We start from the raw sequence: 16,137 nt of genomic DNA on the forward strand, positions 1-16,137 counted from the left end.
CGGCTCAGTGCCAGAAAACAGGCTGACCTGACAGTGGAGATGGTGGTGAGGGGGTGGGGAGGGGAGGATGTCGCTGGCAGAGGGGCCTAATAGAAAAGTGGCTGGAGACAAGCCCACTCAGGGCCTACAGTCTCCGGGTAAATTCATTTGCAGAATACCCCCATTCACCCACTGATGGTATATGGTTTACGGCTTTCCCAGCTGTGGGCTGGGAAGTGAAAATGCAGGAGGAGAGAGATGCAGGTTCTGTGCTCTCTCAGAGAGCAGGATATAACAGGACAGGTAGCTTGTGAAATTATAACCTTATATGTCTGCTTTTACATATCAATGAAAATAGAGCTTGTGGAAGTCCCATGGAAGGCAGAGTGAATGCTGTCATTTCAGGATCTGGAAGTTTCCTTGCAATGACGACCTTGGAACTGAGCCTTAATCGACGTATGAGATATTACCAGGAGGAACTGGGGTTGCTAGATTTTCACTGTGATATCCACATCTTCTCCTTCATTTTCTTTCTGAACAAGGGCAACCTTCCATGATGTATTGGGCTGGGGGTTTGGGGAGCCTTGGAACTCATCCATCCCTGTCCTTGAGGGTGAAACCAGTGACCTCTGGCTTCTCTTAGCACACGTATGGGTTCCCTGAGTTAATGTTGCACTTCAGACAGGTAAAGATTCACCAACCCACAGGGAATGGGAGTGGGAAAAGTCAGTCATAATAATGAATACCGGGATGTTAAGAGTCAAGCTGTTGTTGATTAGTTAATAGACAAATGTTTAACAGGTAACTGACTGCCATGCAGAGCGCTAGCTAGGCCCAAGAGCCCCAATATCCTGTCTGCCACTGCATCAAGGAGCACACAGTGTGGTTGGGGAGATGATCAAATACAGTGTCGGGTGGTATAAAAAAGCAAGAAAGATATGCTCAATTCTTGATCCCATCACTTCCCAGCTGGAGATCTCAACCAACTCTGAGCCTCAATCCCCTTATCTGTAACATGGGAATCATATGTAACAGCCTTGTGGGGTTGAGAGGATTCAAGACAAGGTATGTAAGGCACCTAACACATGTCCTATCCAATAGTAAGTAGCTGCTCAATAAATGATCATTGTTACTGTAGCTGAAATGGTGATAACAAGAAGTAATAAAACCATTGATCTTAAAGACAATAGGACCTGGGAGACCAAGAGTCCATCTCATAGAAAAACAAATGAGAGGTGGTTTCAAGCCCACTCCATATTAACAAAAAACCCCACTGACTTATTAGAAGAATGGTATTCCTCTACAAAGCAATATACAACCCATGCGGGCGGGGGGGAATGGAGGAAGAACATTCTAGGCTGCAGTTCAGGAGCATTACCTATAAAAAAATGAGTTTTGGAAGATGGGTAGGAATTTTGACAAAAGGGGAAAGGAACACTGAAAGGGAGAGAGGACACGTGAATAGCTCATGCCAGTCCCCCAGCCTCCCCTACACCCACAAGAATAAAAATAAAACTAATCCCCTTCTCTCATCCAAGCAATTTCTCTTCTGGCCTCTGGCTGATGGGTCTGTAATCCCTACTAAATCTCTAGGGCTCTCATCGCAGTTCTGCTTCCCCTCTGCTCACAGCAGCAGCTCTGCCAGGGAGAGAGAGGAGGTGAGGTAGAACTCACTGGCTGGTAGAAATCTTACCACTGAAGTAGGGAATCTCAGTGAAGAGATTCTCCAGTCAGGGTGTTAAGATTTGGTTGTGATCCAAAGCACGTGGCACACAGCAGGGGCTCTAGGTGTATTTATAGAATGAATTAAGCTTTAAAGCTCCATGGTCCGCAGGAACTCTGATCCCGCAGACACACTAGAACTTCAAATGGGGAAGGAGGCCAAAGACAAGACCTTTATTTAGGACACAAGACAGAACTGGCCCCTAGAGCCCCGGGAGGTCAATTTCATGAGGTGCTGGCCTTGGAGGGGCCAGTATATCTCAAATTGTTTCTAGACCTCCATAGATCAATCACCCACAGGGTCGAGAGTCCTTCACCTCTATTCATACATCAGTGGCTTCTCTATTATCATTATCTACCTTTGATTGTGGGGGGGGGGGGCTGTCATGAAATACAGCCTTTGTTTTCCCCATGTGACCATTTACTCTTTAAGAACAGGGCTTTGCATAATAATCCTGCCTAACACCATGCCCAGAAGGCTGAAGTCAAAAAGAATGAGGAAGAGCATGTCTGCCACACAGAGGTCAAACAACACTGAGGTGTGTACGTGACGCACAAAATCCAGGATCCTTGCCTTTCTTCTCAGGGGACTTTACATGCCCCTGATTTTAACCAGGACTTGATGAGGGACGTGAGGTCAACCATCACTTCTGGGAAGTGCCCCCACTCCCTAATGCCCTGTCCCCACCGCCCAGAGGCCGGCCCACAGGGTCTTCCTCCAGCTGCTTCTCTCACAAGGACGGTAGCATTGTGTCTGTTTCTTGTGTGTCTCCTGATCTGACTGGGAACTTCCTAAGACCCAGGAAAATGTGTTACTCACCATTACACCCTAGCCCCATCCCAGGGCCTGGGACATAGCGGGTGCTCAGTAAATGCTGGATGAAAAGAGGGCCAGGTACGAGCTTCCTGGACAGGTGTTATCTGGACTCAGTGGATCCAAAGTTCAGCGAGTGAGAAACAAGCAAGAACCGCCTAGTGAGACAGACTGGGTGTAGGCGCTGCTCATTCCTGGCCAGCCTGTCCTAGCCACTGAAGAAGTGGGCTTCTGAGAAAGCCCCCAGGAGAAGCACGCAAGAGATGGGTCAGGTCTTGTGACCATGGCCTCAGGAAGGTACGCCCTTGGGCGTGGACGCTACTCCCAGATCAAGTTTGGGGAACTCACATTTATGGTGGTGGGTGATTATCCCGGATTATCTCAATTCACCCTCTCAATGACCTTAGGGGAAAGGTATGACGATCCACTTCACAGGTGCAACTCTGAGACCTCAAGCCTATGGACTCCAGAGCCGAATGGGTGCTCAGTCCAGCCTCACAATGAAACAGTCTATACAACCACACATACTCAGGGTTGATGGAGGCCTTAAACCTCCTCATCTGCCTTCCCCCATGCCCCTAACTCTCAACCAGATTCTCAGATCCCTACAACATCCAACATCTCAACAAGCTTCTTGTTTCCCTCCACACTTGAGGGTTCACAACCACCCCAGCCCTTCCTTGGGCAGCTCTGACCACTAAAAATGCTTCCTCCCCATCAACTTCACATCTTCTCCTGGTATCAACGCAGAGCAAAACTAATCTGCACATGACAGCCCTCCAGCTATCTGGAGGCAGTTATCACCTGGCTTCCCCCAGGGTTTAGAAAGATGCCGCAGAGAGAGATTGCACAGGCTGCTCAGTGTGAAATGGGTCTCATGCAGATTAACAAATGTCTTTCCTTGATAAAAGGAATCAGAGAGAAAAGATAGTTATCTTGTTGCAGTGAGAGCTATCTATCTGTCTCCCGTGGCAGGGAAGGAACTAGACTAGAAACCAAAATGTATATAAACCTTAGCAATAATCTTCACCCAAAACATTAACATTGCCAGAAGGGGCTTCTGAGATCAACCTTGTTTTACAAAGGAGGAACAGAGCAGCAGAGAGGGAAAGTGACACAAAGGAACACAGCTATTAATTAAGTGGCAGGGCCACAATTAGTTAGTTAGAACCCTCTGAACCTGCAGCCCAGCCCTCTTTGCACCGTCACCACCTGTCTCCCTGCTCCAAAACACTGGGGCACCCAGCTTTCAGAATAGCACTCTCATAATGACAGCATTCCCACAATAACTGTCTCACTTTCACCACAACCCCAAAAAGTAAAGGGAGGAAAGCCAGCAGTAGCTCCATGTCACAGAGGGTAACAAGGAAGCTTGGAGAAGCAAAGGGACTTGCTTGGGCTCCCAGGCTAACTGATTTTATACGTGGAATTCAAAGCTCAGGTAAGGCTCTTTGCTGTTTATGGAAAGGGATCGTGGGGTATCTTCCTCTGGAAATGGATCCCTAACTAAGGAAACAGCCGCCTCTGCCTGCTGTTCAGTTTTGCATTGTTTATGACTGCTGGCTGTGCTGGCAGGGGAAGACCTTTAAAACCATCTCTCTTCCCTTTCTGCCTCTCCAACCAGCGTGCATGAGAGAAAGCGCACGGGGAAAGAGGTCTGGAGCCTGGGCGCCTCTCCTGGTGGGGCCCTGACCAGCTCTGTGGCCTGTGGCATTCCCCCTACCCAGGCTGAGCTCTAGTTTCCTCATCTACAAAAACAGGGGCAATATATTCTGCCCTGTTGGTCATTGGGATGTTGCAAGCCTCAGAAAACAAAGAGCAAGTAGGAGGCAGGGAGGCTCTCTCCTACAACTGTTCCTTGGCTTCTCTCACTTCCCCATTGCCCTGCCTCCTCTGCGATCCTTCCACCCAGAGCCGGTGAAAGGGTCACGCAGGTCTCACCCAAGACAAAGGAGGAGAAAGAAAAACAATTGTGACATCGTCCTAGCAATCCCTCACACTTGTATGAAGTCTATTTTTCCAAAACGTTTTAACAGTTCATAGCATTATATTTACCATTTATTAGTCCTCAATATGCCATGCACCACACAAAGGGCTCTGCATGCTGTCTTGGGGTTAATCCTCACAACCACTGGTTTTACAGATGACAAAACTTCGCCTCAGAGATTTAAGGGATAGCTAGTAAGCAGTGGGGCCAGGTACGAGGTTCCTGGACAGGTATTATCTGGACTCAGCCCCAGTGCTGTCCAGGCCCTGCTTCCCAAACGTGAACATGTTCATGAATCACTGGGGAAGATGTGTGAATAGTAAGGTTCTGATTCTGTAGGTCCAGACTAGGGCTAGGCTGCTGCGCGTCTAACAAGCTCCCAAGTCAATGGACTACTTTGTGTCAAGGGCTAGGTTTTAAATTCCATTAAGGCAGAGCCTGTGTCACCCAGTCCCCGGGGCTTAGCACTGGGCCTTCCCCTAGACTGCACTCAATAATTATTTGTTCAATGAGTCAATGAAGATCTGACTCAAAAACCTATGGAGGCTTTAACACGTATCTATTTAAGTCTCATTGTGTCATCTGATCTCTTAACAATCTCTAAGGTATAATCACCCCCATTTGACAGATAAGGAAACAGGCCCAAAAGAGCATGTAGGTTTTACAGCCTCTGTGCAGCAGGGCTGGAGGCAGGCTACCTGCAGATTCTTTGCCCGGACCACAGCTGTCCTGAGGAGGCAGGGGAAATTAATAATTATAGCCTGCTGGATGAAAAGGAGTTGGACCCATCCTGGCACATAACTAGCGCACAGCTCGCGAGGTCACCGAGGAGCCCGGAGCTGCTCCCCGGGATAGGGGGCAGCGGCTCGGCTTCCTGCAGGAGGGAAACGAGGAGGAGGAGGGTAAGAGGCAGCAGCGGGCAGGTGGTGAGGTGACCCCGACCTCACAGAGAGCTCCTCTGGGCCCAAGCACACCCCGCCGACCCCAGATCTGGACTGACGCCGTCCAGCTTGCGGGTGGGAGAGGGAGGGGAGGCTAAAGGCATCCAGGGAAAGGCAGCCCAGCGATGAATCACAGGCACATGACCCGGGTGGGGAGGGGAGGGTGCGGAACCGGCGCGGGATGCGGCTGGGGCTTGGGGAGGGCAGGCCCCGCGCCCGGCCCCTCCAGCCTGGAGGTGCGGAGGGAAGGGAAGCCCCCGCACCGCGCAGCTCCGCCCCCCCGCAGCCCCCCGCCCGCCGGGTTCCTGGGGGCAGCAGGACTCACAGCCTTCAGCTGCTCCAGCCGGTCCTTCATTCTGCTGCCCAGGCGCCCCGAGGCAGGTGACCGCGTCCCAGGTGAGCGGCCGGAAGTGGCGGCCGGGCCCCGCCGGAGCGAACGAGCTACAGGCCCGGGTGGAGGCGGGCGGCGGCGGCGGCGGCTAGGAGCAGCGTCCGTGGCCCAGCGAGGCCCCGCCGGCGCTGCGCGCTCCAAATCCGGCTCCCGGGCGGGCGCCGGCGCGCGGCGCTGATCCTCCCGCGGACCCGCCCCTCACCTGGGCCGCGCCCCGCGCTCCTCCTTAAAGGGGCCTTGCCCAGCTGCCGCGGGGCCACCCACCACGTGTCTCACTCCTGCTGCCCGAGCTCCGGTCCCTCCCGGGAGCCGAGGAGTCCCAGGACTGGGCCGAGTACTGGTAGATCCCTCCGCAAGGCCCACGAAGTGCGCGAGTGGGTGTGTTCGACCTCAATTCCATCCTTTCCATTCTACAGCCATTCACTACCTGTGCCAGGCTCTGTGCTACCTTCCAGCCCTCAGCAGACTCACTCACGGCGAGGCGGGACAACGTTCCACACTGACGTCTGAGACGACGTGATTTGTGCTGGGTGGGAGAGGGAGCAACTAATTGCACCTGGGGGAAAGGGCGCCCCCACAACGGCGTTTGCACAGTCTAGGGGACTGCGTGCTGCAGCGGACACAGGGTGTTCCTAGAGGAAATAACCAGATGAGGCTGGAGAGGGCCGGCTGAGGTGAAGAGTTCGGATTTCACGCTGTTGGCCGTTGCGACCGGTCAGAGAAATATAAGCAGTTCAACGTTGAAGTCAGGACACCTGCCACTAACCATGTGTGTAACTTTGGGAAAGGCATTGTTTCCCTAGGGGACTGTTTTCATACCTATAAATCAGCGATAATACCCACTTCACAGTTTGCTGTGAGGCCTGTGTGACAGAGGAGGAATGGTATGGCTGATTCCCAAGGTATAGCTAGAGCAAGGTTCTAAGATACAGATGTTTGTATGGGAAATCTTAAGCCGAATCTCGACGTGGTGTAGAGATGCCCAGGTGGGTTGTAGCTTCTGAAACGTGGGTGGCTTCTTTGCACTGCCCCTTCTTCTTCGATCCCCTCTCCTCCCTCCACCCCCAGCCTCTCTACTCTCATTCCTAGTGGTCCTCCTTCTTGGCAACAAACGTCCTATCCAGCAGAGAGTGGCGCTCCATACACGATGGGACTGACAATCCGAAAATTCAATTCTCAAGTCAGGAAAAAAATCTGCTCTATGCTTTCAGGTTAAAGGGCTGTAAATATTTTTCGTCATTCGAGCAGACCTTTGCCCTCTTCTGCGATCCTAGGGCGTGCTTCAAGCTGACTTCATCGCCTGTCATAAAGATACGGTGTGTACGCGGCCGGCTGTTTCAACTCTGCGATTCTCAGCGCTCATCCCCCCTCTCTTGTCCTAAACACTTCCGTCTACCGCAGGAGTTCGCTCGGTGGAGTTTTCCTTTAGCACAGGGAACGCTTCTGCGCACCTGGTGGTCACACATGGAAAAGGCGAGTAATTCAGAAATAGATATCCCAGCTCCTTCTCTTAACAAATGTGCTCGGTCCTCGCGGTTCAGGAAAAGAGGGACTCCTGAAGAAGACAAATATGTGAACAACTCTTTACATTATTAGTCTGAAAAGGACCATAGAAAACCAATTGCACCTCCACCAGAAAAAATTTCATTTCATCTCTATGGACAGAAATCTTTTGCGTTACCATCAGTGTTTTACAATTTACAAAATTGTAAAATAGCTACAAGACCATAAAAGACAAAGACTATTATAAAATCAGATAACCCAGAAAGGTGCATTAGACAAGGCCGAGCGTGCCGGTAAGTTTTTTTTTCCATTTAAATTTTTTGAGTTTTTCCAGACACTCCCAAGGAAGCATCTTCCCTGAATGAACAGTTCCAACTGTTGTTTAAATATTTGTTACACAGAATTAAAATTTTCCTCCCTGAAAATTCCACCACTGTTTCTTGCTCATTTCCTTTGTCCAAACACTTAGGAAATTTAATCTGTCCTTCACAAGATGGGCTTTCCACACAGGAAAAGTTGTTATGGGGCAGTAGAACAGTTGCAGACACGTGGCCCGGAGGCGTAAGCTCTAGACAGAGTTGCTGCCACGAAACAGCTGTCAGCTGTCACAGTCTATTTTCTCACTTTTCAAATAAGGGGGCTGATCAAAACTAATGCTACCCAAACTTTTCAAGATCAAGGATATCATATACTCGTATTCTTTATTTTCACTTGTACATCTCTTATTTTGAAAAATTTCATATCGCTCACAAAATATATTTACTAGGTAACAAGAAAGTTGGTTTCCTCAAGCTCATAGATATGGAGAACAGACTGGTGGCTTATATGGGTGAAGGAGGTCGAAAGCTACAAACTTCCAGTTATAAGATGAGTAACTTCTGGGGCTGTAATGTACAGCATGGTGACTATAGGTAACAATTTGAAAGATGTTGAGAATAGATCGTAAAAGTTCTCATAAGAAAACACTGTAACCATGTAAGGTGATGGATGTTAACTAAATTTATGTAATCATTTCACAATATATACATAAATCATTATGTTGTGAACCTTAACCTAATACAGTGTTATACATCATTTATATCTCAATAAAACTGAGGGGCGTAGGATTTGGTTTCTAGGAGACGATGTTGTCATGAAGAAAAAAATGACCTTTTCGTTAACCTATGTGGCCATACAGAAATGACTACATGATTTCCTTTATTTTTTCAAACATTGAAAACAGTGTTTAAACAGAAAGGGCCCACTTAACTGAAATTGGAGTCCAGAAATCCAGGAAGGGAAGCATCAGCAGAGTTCTTTTGTTGTGTCATTCTATTTGATGGTAGTTGTTATAGACTTCGAGCCTTCTTTAAAACTACTAGTAGGTATGAACCCTATTTTGTTAATTTTATGTTAACATTAGTAGTATTTGCTCTTTCCAGGCAGAAGTCTGGATTCCACCTGCTAGTTGGGTACAAGAAATAGAAAAAAGTCAAGTAACTGCTAGACATGGGACCTGAGCAAGGGGAGTTCCTGAGCAGGTGAGGAAAACTTGATATTGAGCCCAAGTGGACTATAGGGTCTCCATGTGGGTGGACAGTGACTTATGGTTCCAGATTCAGTGGGGGTCCCAATTTCTAATGTATCTTCACTTTTCTACCCCACAGTGGTACTCAATGTCCCACCCACCAGATCTTAGTATAGTTGTTTCCCCATTAAACAGGGTCAGGATTAATTCAAGTGTTTGCATTTGGGTTATAAATAAGTCAGCCAACACTTGATTTTTACCTTTACAAACAAACCAAAGATAGAATCCTGGGACTTGGGGTTCCACTTCCATCTCTCTCCTCCCTCTAAGTTTACTACATTCCCACTGGAGACAAGGACTGAGCCTTAACCCATCTTGACCTCCAGAGCCTGTCGTGTAACAGATGAGACCACTCTCTGGCTGGTGTACCTTGAGGTGGTGTCTCCGGTGTGGTGTTCAATAGAAAGAGATAAGAGGAACTAGAGAATTAACAGGAAGATTATTTCTATTCCACCATACTAACTCTTCCCCGCTGCAGGAAGGATGGAGAATAACCAGGATAGAGAATAAAATTCCTGACTTGTAGTTTTCGCCCCCTTACAGTTTGTATTAGTTATCTATGGCTGCATAACAAATTGCCCTAAAACCTAACAGCTTAAAACAACAAACTATTATCCTATAGTTTCTGTGATCCAAGAATCCAGGTGCAGCTTAGCTGGTTGCCTCTGTGTCAAGATCTTTCACGAGACTGCAGTTAAGGTGTTGGCTGGGGCTATAGTCTCATTTCCTGGCTTTCCTGGGGAAAGATCTGCTTCGAAGGTCCCTCGAATGGTTTGTGGACTGAGGCTCTCTGTTCCTCCCTGGCTGTTGGCTGGAGGCTGTCCTCAGTTCCTTGCCATGTGGCCTTCCCTTGGGGCAGCCCATAGCACGGCAGCTGGCTTCCATTAGAGCAAGCAGATGAGAGAGAGAGAGAGAGAGAGAGAGAGAGAGAGAGAGAGAATGAGAAAGAGTAAGATGGATGGAAGCCACAGTGTTTTTGTTACCTAATCTCAGATGTAATAGCCTATCACTTTTGCCATAGTCTATTCATTAGAAGTGAGTCACTAGGTTCAACCTGCACTCAAGGCAAGGGCAGGAAGACCAGGAGCCATCTAGGCGGCTGCCTGGTACATAATTCAAATTCCAGTTAATGCCAGTTACGCTGTTTTACCTCGCAGAGCTCTCCTCCCCTATATCCGACCAGGACAACTCTGACCCATCCTCCAGGCCTCACCCTCAGGACTGACAAGTTCCCTCGAGCGTACCTCTGTGACACCTTGGACTTCTCCATCATAGTTGCCACCACACCAATTACCTGGCCACAGGTCTATCTCCTGCCCCTTCTATAAGTTCTGTAAGGGCAGCAGCTTTGCCTCCTCACTGATGTGGACCCAGACCCAAGCATAGGGCCAAAAATGTACTAGGCATTCAGTATATGTTTAGGGAATTATTAACTGAATGTTCTTGTAATACGACTCCGTTAAGGCCTTTCTTCTCATTAAAACACATCAGTGGCTTCTCATTACAAAGAATAGGGAGTCCACATTTTTCTTAGAATGGCATTCAAACCCTTGCCCAATCTGGCCTTGGTTCCACATACTGTCTGTCACTCCCTGACACACACAGCCCCACTATCAGCCTCACCAAATACCCACCTCTTCTCTGAACCTAACGTGTCCAGGGCTTGTCACCTACCTCTGCCTGCGACAACAACGTGCTTTTCCCATTTCAGGGCTGGCAAATCCTGACTCCTCCCCCAAGACTGCAGCCATCTCCAGTTCACTTGGGTGGTCTTCTGGGCCTGTCTGCCCACCGGCCCCCAACAGTACTTGTTCTGATCTCTTTTTAATTATTATTATTAGTTTCAGTTGTACAAAACAATGCACTAGTTAGACATTTACACCCCTCACAAAGTGATAACCCCCCACCCCCAATCTATTGCCCCTCTGGCATCATATATAGCTGTTACAGTTCCATTGACGCTATCTGATTTCTTTTTAAAGCACACCCTGTGTTGTCCTGTACCTAGCTGCTTACACATCTGTCTCCCTGGCAGGCCATGGAGTGCTTGACAGCAACGACCAGTATATTATTCACCTTCCAGAGGTACCGTGAAGACGGTGCACTGCAAATATTTGGAGACTAAATCAAATAGCTGGCTACTAACACACACACACAACCTCTCACACATACACACACTACCTAAGGACCCTTCTCTCCTCTCCCTAAGGAAGAAAGAAGATCCTTCCTGGATCCTGGCTCTTTAAATACAATTGTAACTCCACGTGTCTTAAAGGGTGAACTCTGTCATTGAACTGAGTGTTCAACATAAGTTTTGTTTATAGAGATGTTTTATAGCATGTTGTTCAGATGCTTTTCTAACATGAATCTCCACACACCACATACCTATGTCAATGATTTAACAATATAAATCATTTGCACCATGTACATTTTTTAAAATTTTTATACAAACTTCTCAATCTGGGGAGCCAGAAATCACATGGTCCTATTTATGTAAAGAGTGACTCAGTGGCGGGAGCCTCATACACGGGAGTCTGCTGGTATTCTGAGCTACAGAAGACATGTTTGCTTCTTACAGAACCTTTGAAACACCTGTCAAAAGTAACAGGCTCAACATAGTTGATCACAGGTGAAAGGCAAATGAATAATTATGGCTTTAAACTTTTGTAATTTAAAAAACAAGCCATCTATTGTATTTATCTATTTGGATTCTTGAACAACCGTGCTGAATCTTTTATTGTACTTTTTCAGTTTTCTCTCTCTCTCTCTCTCTCTCTCTCTCTCTCTCTCTCTCTCTCTCTCTCTCTCTCTCTCTCAGATCTCACAGTAACTCAGGGAAGCAGTTAGAGCAAATATCATTGTCCTCACTTTATTATAAATTAAGTACAGAACATGAAGTGATTTTCCCAAGTGCTCATAGGATACTGATAGCATTCTGGGAGAGGTAGTGGTTTCGTGCCCAAGCTTTGAAACCAAAATGCCCAGGGCAAATCTCAGTTCTGCCTTTCCTGGCTGAGTGACCTTGATTTAAGCTCCCTGTGTCTCAGCTTCCTTATTTGTAAACAGAGCTAATAATAATACCCGTCTCACCTCATGGGTTTGGGGTAAGATAAATGGGTTAATATATTGCAATCATTAATTCCCTTATTCAATCACTTGAAAAGGACCCTACTCACTCATGACAACCACACGTGTTTTCTCAAAGAGCACAGAGAATTGAAAAATGCCCGGAATATTTCAAAAGTGAAATAACCCTCTTGATACTCAGCATCAGCTAATGTAGCATTTTCAATGCAGGGTCAACAGGATAAAACATTTCAAGAGATACTCCATGGGATAAAAGCATTTGGTGGCCACAGAGTTTAGAACACATGGCGAAATGCATCCCTCATCTTGGGGGAGTCCTGACTGCACGTTGGCATGTCACAGCACTGAGTAAACCACCAGTTTTAGTTTGAGCAGCACAGTACCCCTCACACTTGTTGGCCTGCATAATGTTTATTTGCCCCCAAAGACCTACATTGGACAGGACCAATGTCCCACAGATAACACTGACCTCGGAAAATATTGGGTAGGACACAAGTGTCTGTAATTGAACCAAAAAAGATCGAGCCCAAAAGGGTCTTGTCTTTCAAAGGAAGAAAGTAACAGTTTGGTTACATATCATTTGAATTCTGGTCCTGATTTCTGCCTCTTTGGCCTGTGATACATTTTCAGAAAAATATAGAAGAAAATTTTTGTAGCACACTTTTTATGCTTTTTCCAGCTAAGGAAACAGGCACTATGAGCTGATTCCCTGTTCTCGTGCCCTTCCAGTTCCTTCCTTCAGAAATGCCCCTCTTGTTCTGCTTTGTTCACCCAGAGACCTGGAGACCTGTCATGGTGCAGCTCAAATGCCACCTTCCTCATCACACTCGCCTGATTCCCTTGACTGTCCCTCCTTTGGAAGCTCATAGTATTGTATCACATAGCCCTTAGTGTCATGAGAGTTTATGTTCTTAAATCCCACTAGGCTTTTAACTTCCTTCAAGGCAGGAGCTGCCCCACACTTACCTTTCCATAGCCTGCTCCACCTCCCACAGGTATGTACGTACATAGTAGAGTTCAAGTTCAATGATTGCTTAGTGTCTTGTGGAAGGAATAAACCACTCGATAAGCAATGGGTAGAAGGATGAATGAGCTTCCTCTACCCTACCAATAGATAGTAATCCACCTCTGTTCTGATGCCCTTGCCGTGAAACAAATGGTCATGAAAATGATTACCCTCCTACTCAGAGCCATGTAGAGTCTTTTGCCCTCCTCACTGTATCCTGTCAGTGTCTGTTTTCGCAGAAGTAGCTTTGCTCTACCCAAATCAAGATCTGAGCACCACCTCCCTCCTACAGAGAGGCTCAGTTACCAAAGCAATTTTTCCATATTATACATACTTAGCTAGCGTCTCAGTCCACTCGGGCTGCTATAGCACCATACCACAGGTTGGTGGCTTCTCAACAAAAGTAATTTATTTCTCACAGTTCTGGAGCTGGCAGTCTGAGATCAGGGTGGTTGAGTGAGGCCCTTCTGGGTTGTAGGCTCCTCGCTGTGTCCTCCTGTGACAGAAGAAACTAGGGAGCTTCGTGGGGCCTCTTTTCTAAGGGCACTAATCCCATGATGAGGGGGTCTGCCCTCATGATCTAATCACCTCCCAAAGGCCCCACCTCCTAATGCCACCCCCTTGGGCATTAGCATTTCAACAGATGAACTGGGGTGAAGGAGCACATACAGTCAGACCATAACAGCTAGTGATAAAAAATATGAGGGTGTAAAGGTGTGTGTGTGTGTGTGTGTGTGTGTGTGTGTGTGTGAGAGAGAGAGAGAGAGAGAATGACCGAAGAAAAGGACAGAGAACGGTAAAGAGAATGAAGCATGGGGAGAGTGATTTAGAGGCAGACTAATACAGAGACAGATACAGTTGGAGACAGATTAGCTCCACGTATCGAGGTAAGAAACAAGAAACTATCAAAACTTTTAAACTCCAGAGCTTTCCCTATCACCTTTTCCTGGAAGAGAATTTAGGATGAAAGATAAATAATTCAAATAGGCATAAACTCAGCATTTACACCATGAGAATCATGAAAGGATGGTTGCGATGGTCCCAATTTGATTTCTATCTTATTCTTGGCTCTGCCCCTGCTCAGATGTGCTAAGAAGCTGAGAACTACATCTGGAGAGAAGTCCAAAGTAGGACACAAACTTTACATGTGATGGTGAGATAGTAATAATGACATTCACTACTGTATCTCCCTTTGTGATAAAGTATTTGCACTTGATGTACCTTGGTCCTCATCACTACCCCAGAATTTGGGTCTTGTGGGCACTTGAATTCCCATTTTAGAGATGAGGAATCTGAGGCCGAGAAAAGGAAAATGACTTTTCAAAACCAATATAACCAGGAAGAAATAACAGGACAAGACCAATGACCTCCTAGCCCCCAAGGTCCTCATCTTTCAGGAAGCATACCCTTTGGCGTTTGCCCACAAATGTTGTAGTGGACCGCCCAGGGCATTCGTCTTGTTTAGGACAATGGGAAGCCCCTCATTGCTTCCTTCAAAGCACCCTTAAGCCCTCTGTTCCTCAAGCTGTAGACCTAGGGGCTTGGCACAGGGATGATGAATTTGTAAACCACAGACACTACCTGGCCCCTCTCCGGACAGCAGCTGGAGCTGGGACATAGGTGGGTGAGGCTTCCACAGCTGTGCTGCAGCAGGACCCCAGTCTGTGGGAGGGCAGGGGGAGGCGGCCTGTGCCTCCAGCAGATCCTCGGGATGGCAACCACAGTGACAACATGTGCACGAGAGAAAAGCAGGAAGAGGCTGGTGAGGACAGTGACACTCACCACAAACAGAGCAGCTTCCTGTACCCAGGTATCTGCACAGGCCACTCCCATGGCAAGGAGGACATCACCACAGAACAGGCTGAGTGCTCTGCTGCTGCAGAGGGGAGTCAGAAGTTGAGCACACTCAGCTTCCTGGCCCAGACCCCAGCTCATGATGAGGGTGTAACACAGAGGGTGACAGATGGCCACCAACCGGCCAACAGAATGCAGACAGTGCTACCCAGGACGATGAAGAAGAAGGCCTGGGCACCACAGCCAGGCAGAGCGATGGGGCTTTTCTCCGTGGTTGGGATGCTGGCCCGAGGCAGAGGGACAATGGTGGCAGAGGTGCAGACCTCCAGAGCAGCTTAGGTGGCCAGGAAGAAGTACATGGGGGTGTGGAGAGACGACCCAAGTGATGAAGGACATGAAGGCACTGCCACTGAGGCTGACCAGACACCTAACCTGGAAGGTCAAAGAAATCAGCATCTGCACCGCGGAGTTTGGAGAAGGGGCGGAGGTGGACATGAATCATCCCGGTTTGGTTGGCCTCCTGCATGTAGGCAACACGTGGGACCTGACAGTGGCACAGGCGCTGCCCCCTGAAGGGACACAGAGCCTCTGCAGTGACCCATTCAGCCCCTAGCCTCGCCCTTCCTGGGTCTCCTCAATTCCAACCGTCACTACCTCCAGTCTAAATTCAGCAGCTCACTTCTACGACACTTGTTTTTTCTTGTGATCACCCAGAAGTACTCCACCACTGAAATTATTTTTTTAATTGTGGTAAAATAGACATTATGTAATATTTCTCATTTTAACCATGTGTAAGTGTACAATTTGTGACATTAAATACATTCACAATGCTGTGTAACTGTCCCCTCTATCTATACCCCAAATTTTGTTATAATCCCCAACAAAAACTCTAAACAAGAACTTCCCAATATCTCCTCCCCCTGCCCCTAAGTAACCTCTCTCCTAATTCCTATCTCTATAAACTTGCCTATTCTAGGTATTCATATAAGTGAAATAATACAATATTTGTCCTTCTATGTCTGGATTATTTCACTGAGCACAATGTTTTCAAGGTCCGTCCACATGGTAGTATATATCAAAATGTTTGCGTTCCTTTTCATGGATGAATAATATTCCGTTGTATTTGTCTGCACCACATTTTGTTTTCCCATTCATCTCTGCATGGACACCTGGATTCTTCCGACCTTTTAGCTACTGTGAATAATGCTGCTGTGGACATTGGTGTACAAATGTCTGTTTGAGTCAGCACTGAAAAGTTAAACCACAGTATGCCATTCCCAGACCACAACTCCCCCTATTCTCTTAATCCCCTGCCTGGCTGTCAAGAGCACAGACGCCGGGGTGAG

The 16,137-nt window shown here is 47.6% G+C and overlaps 1 protein-coding gene and 1 pseudogene across 14 annotated transcripts in view; both read right to left on the reverse strand.

Annotated features, from left to right (window-relative positions):
• The window catches only part of STX3 (syntaxin 3), a 43,568-nt gene extending 37,180 nt beyond the window's left edge, over positions 1 to 6,388 (reverse strand). For 6 of the 13 annotated variants that reach the window (XR_013994322.1, XR_013994323.1, XM_081064392.1 and 3 more), the window contains exon 1: positions 5,769 to 6,021. Coding sequence is in view for 8 of the 13 variants with exons in the window: in XM_081064392.1 (XP_080920518.1) it covers positions 5,769 to 5,798 (30 nt within the window). In the remaining 5 variants the exon portion in view is untranslated. The other 7 variants (XR_013994324.1, XM_081064386.1, XM_081064389.1 and 4 more) reach the window with 3 other exon arrangements.
• Positions 6,389 to 14,458: 8,070 nt separating this feature from the next.
• LOC308503332 (olfactory receptor 10V1-like) lies at positions 14,459 to 15,317 on the reverse strand (annotated as a pseudogene). Its single transcript has one exon. The product of its transcript is annotated as an olfactory receptor 10V1-like (transcript).
• Positions 15,318 to 16,137: the final 820 nt, after the last annotated feature.

Source organism: Rhinolophus hipposideros (assembly GCF_964194185.1).
Source record: "Rhinolophus hipposideros genome assembly, chromosome: 10".
Lineage (NCBI taxonomy): Eukaryota > Metazoa > Chordata > Mammalia > Chiroptera > Rhinolophidae > Rhinolophus > Rhinolophus hipposideros.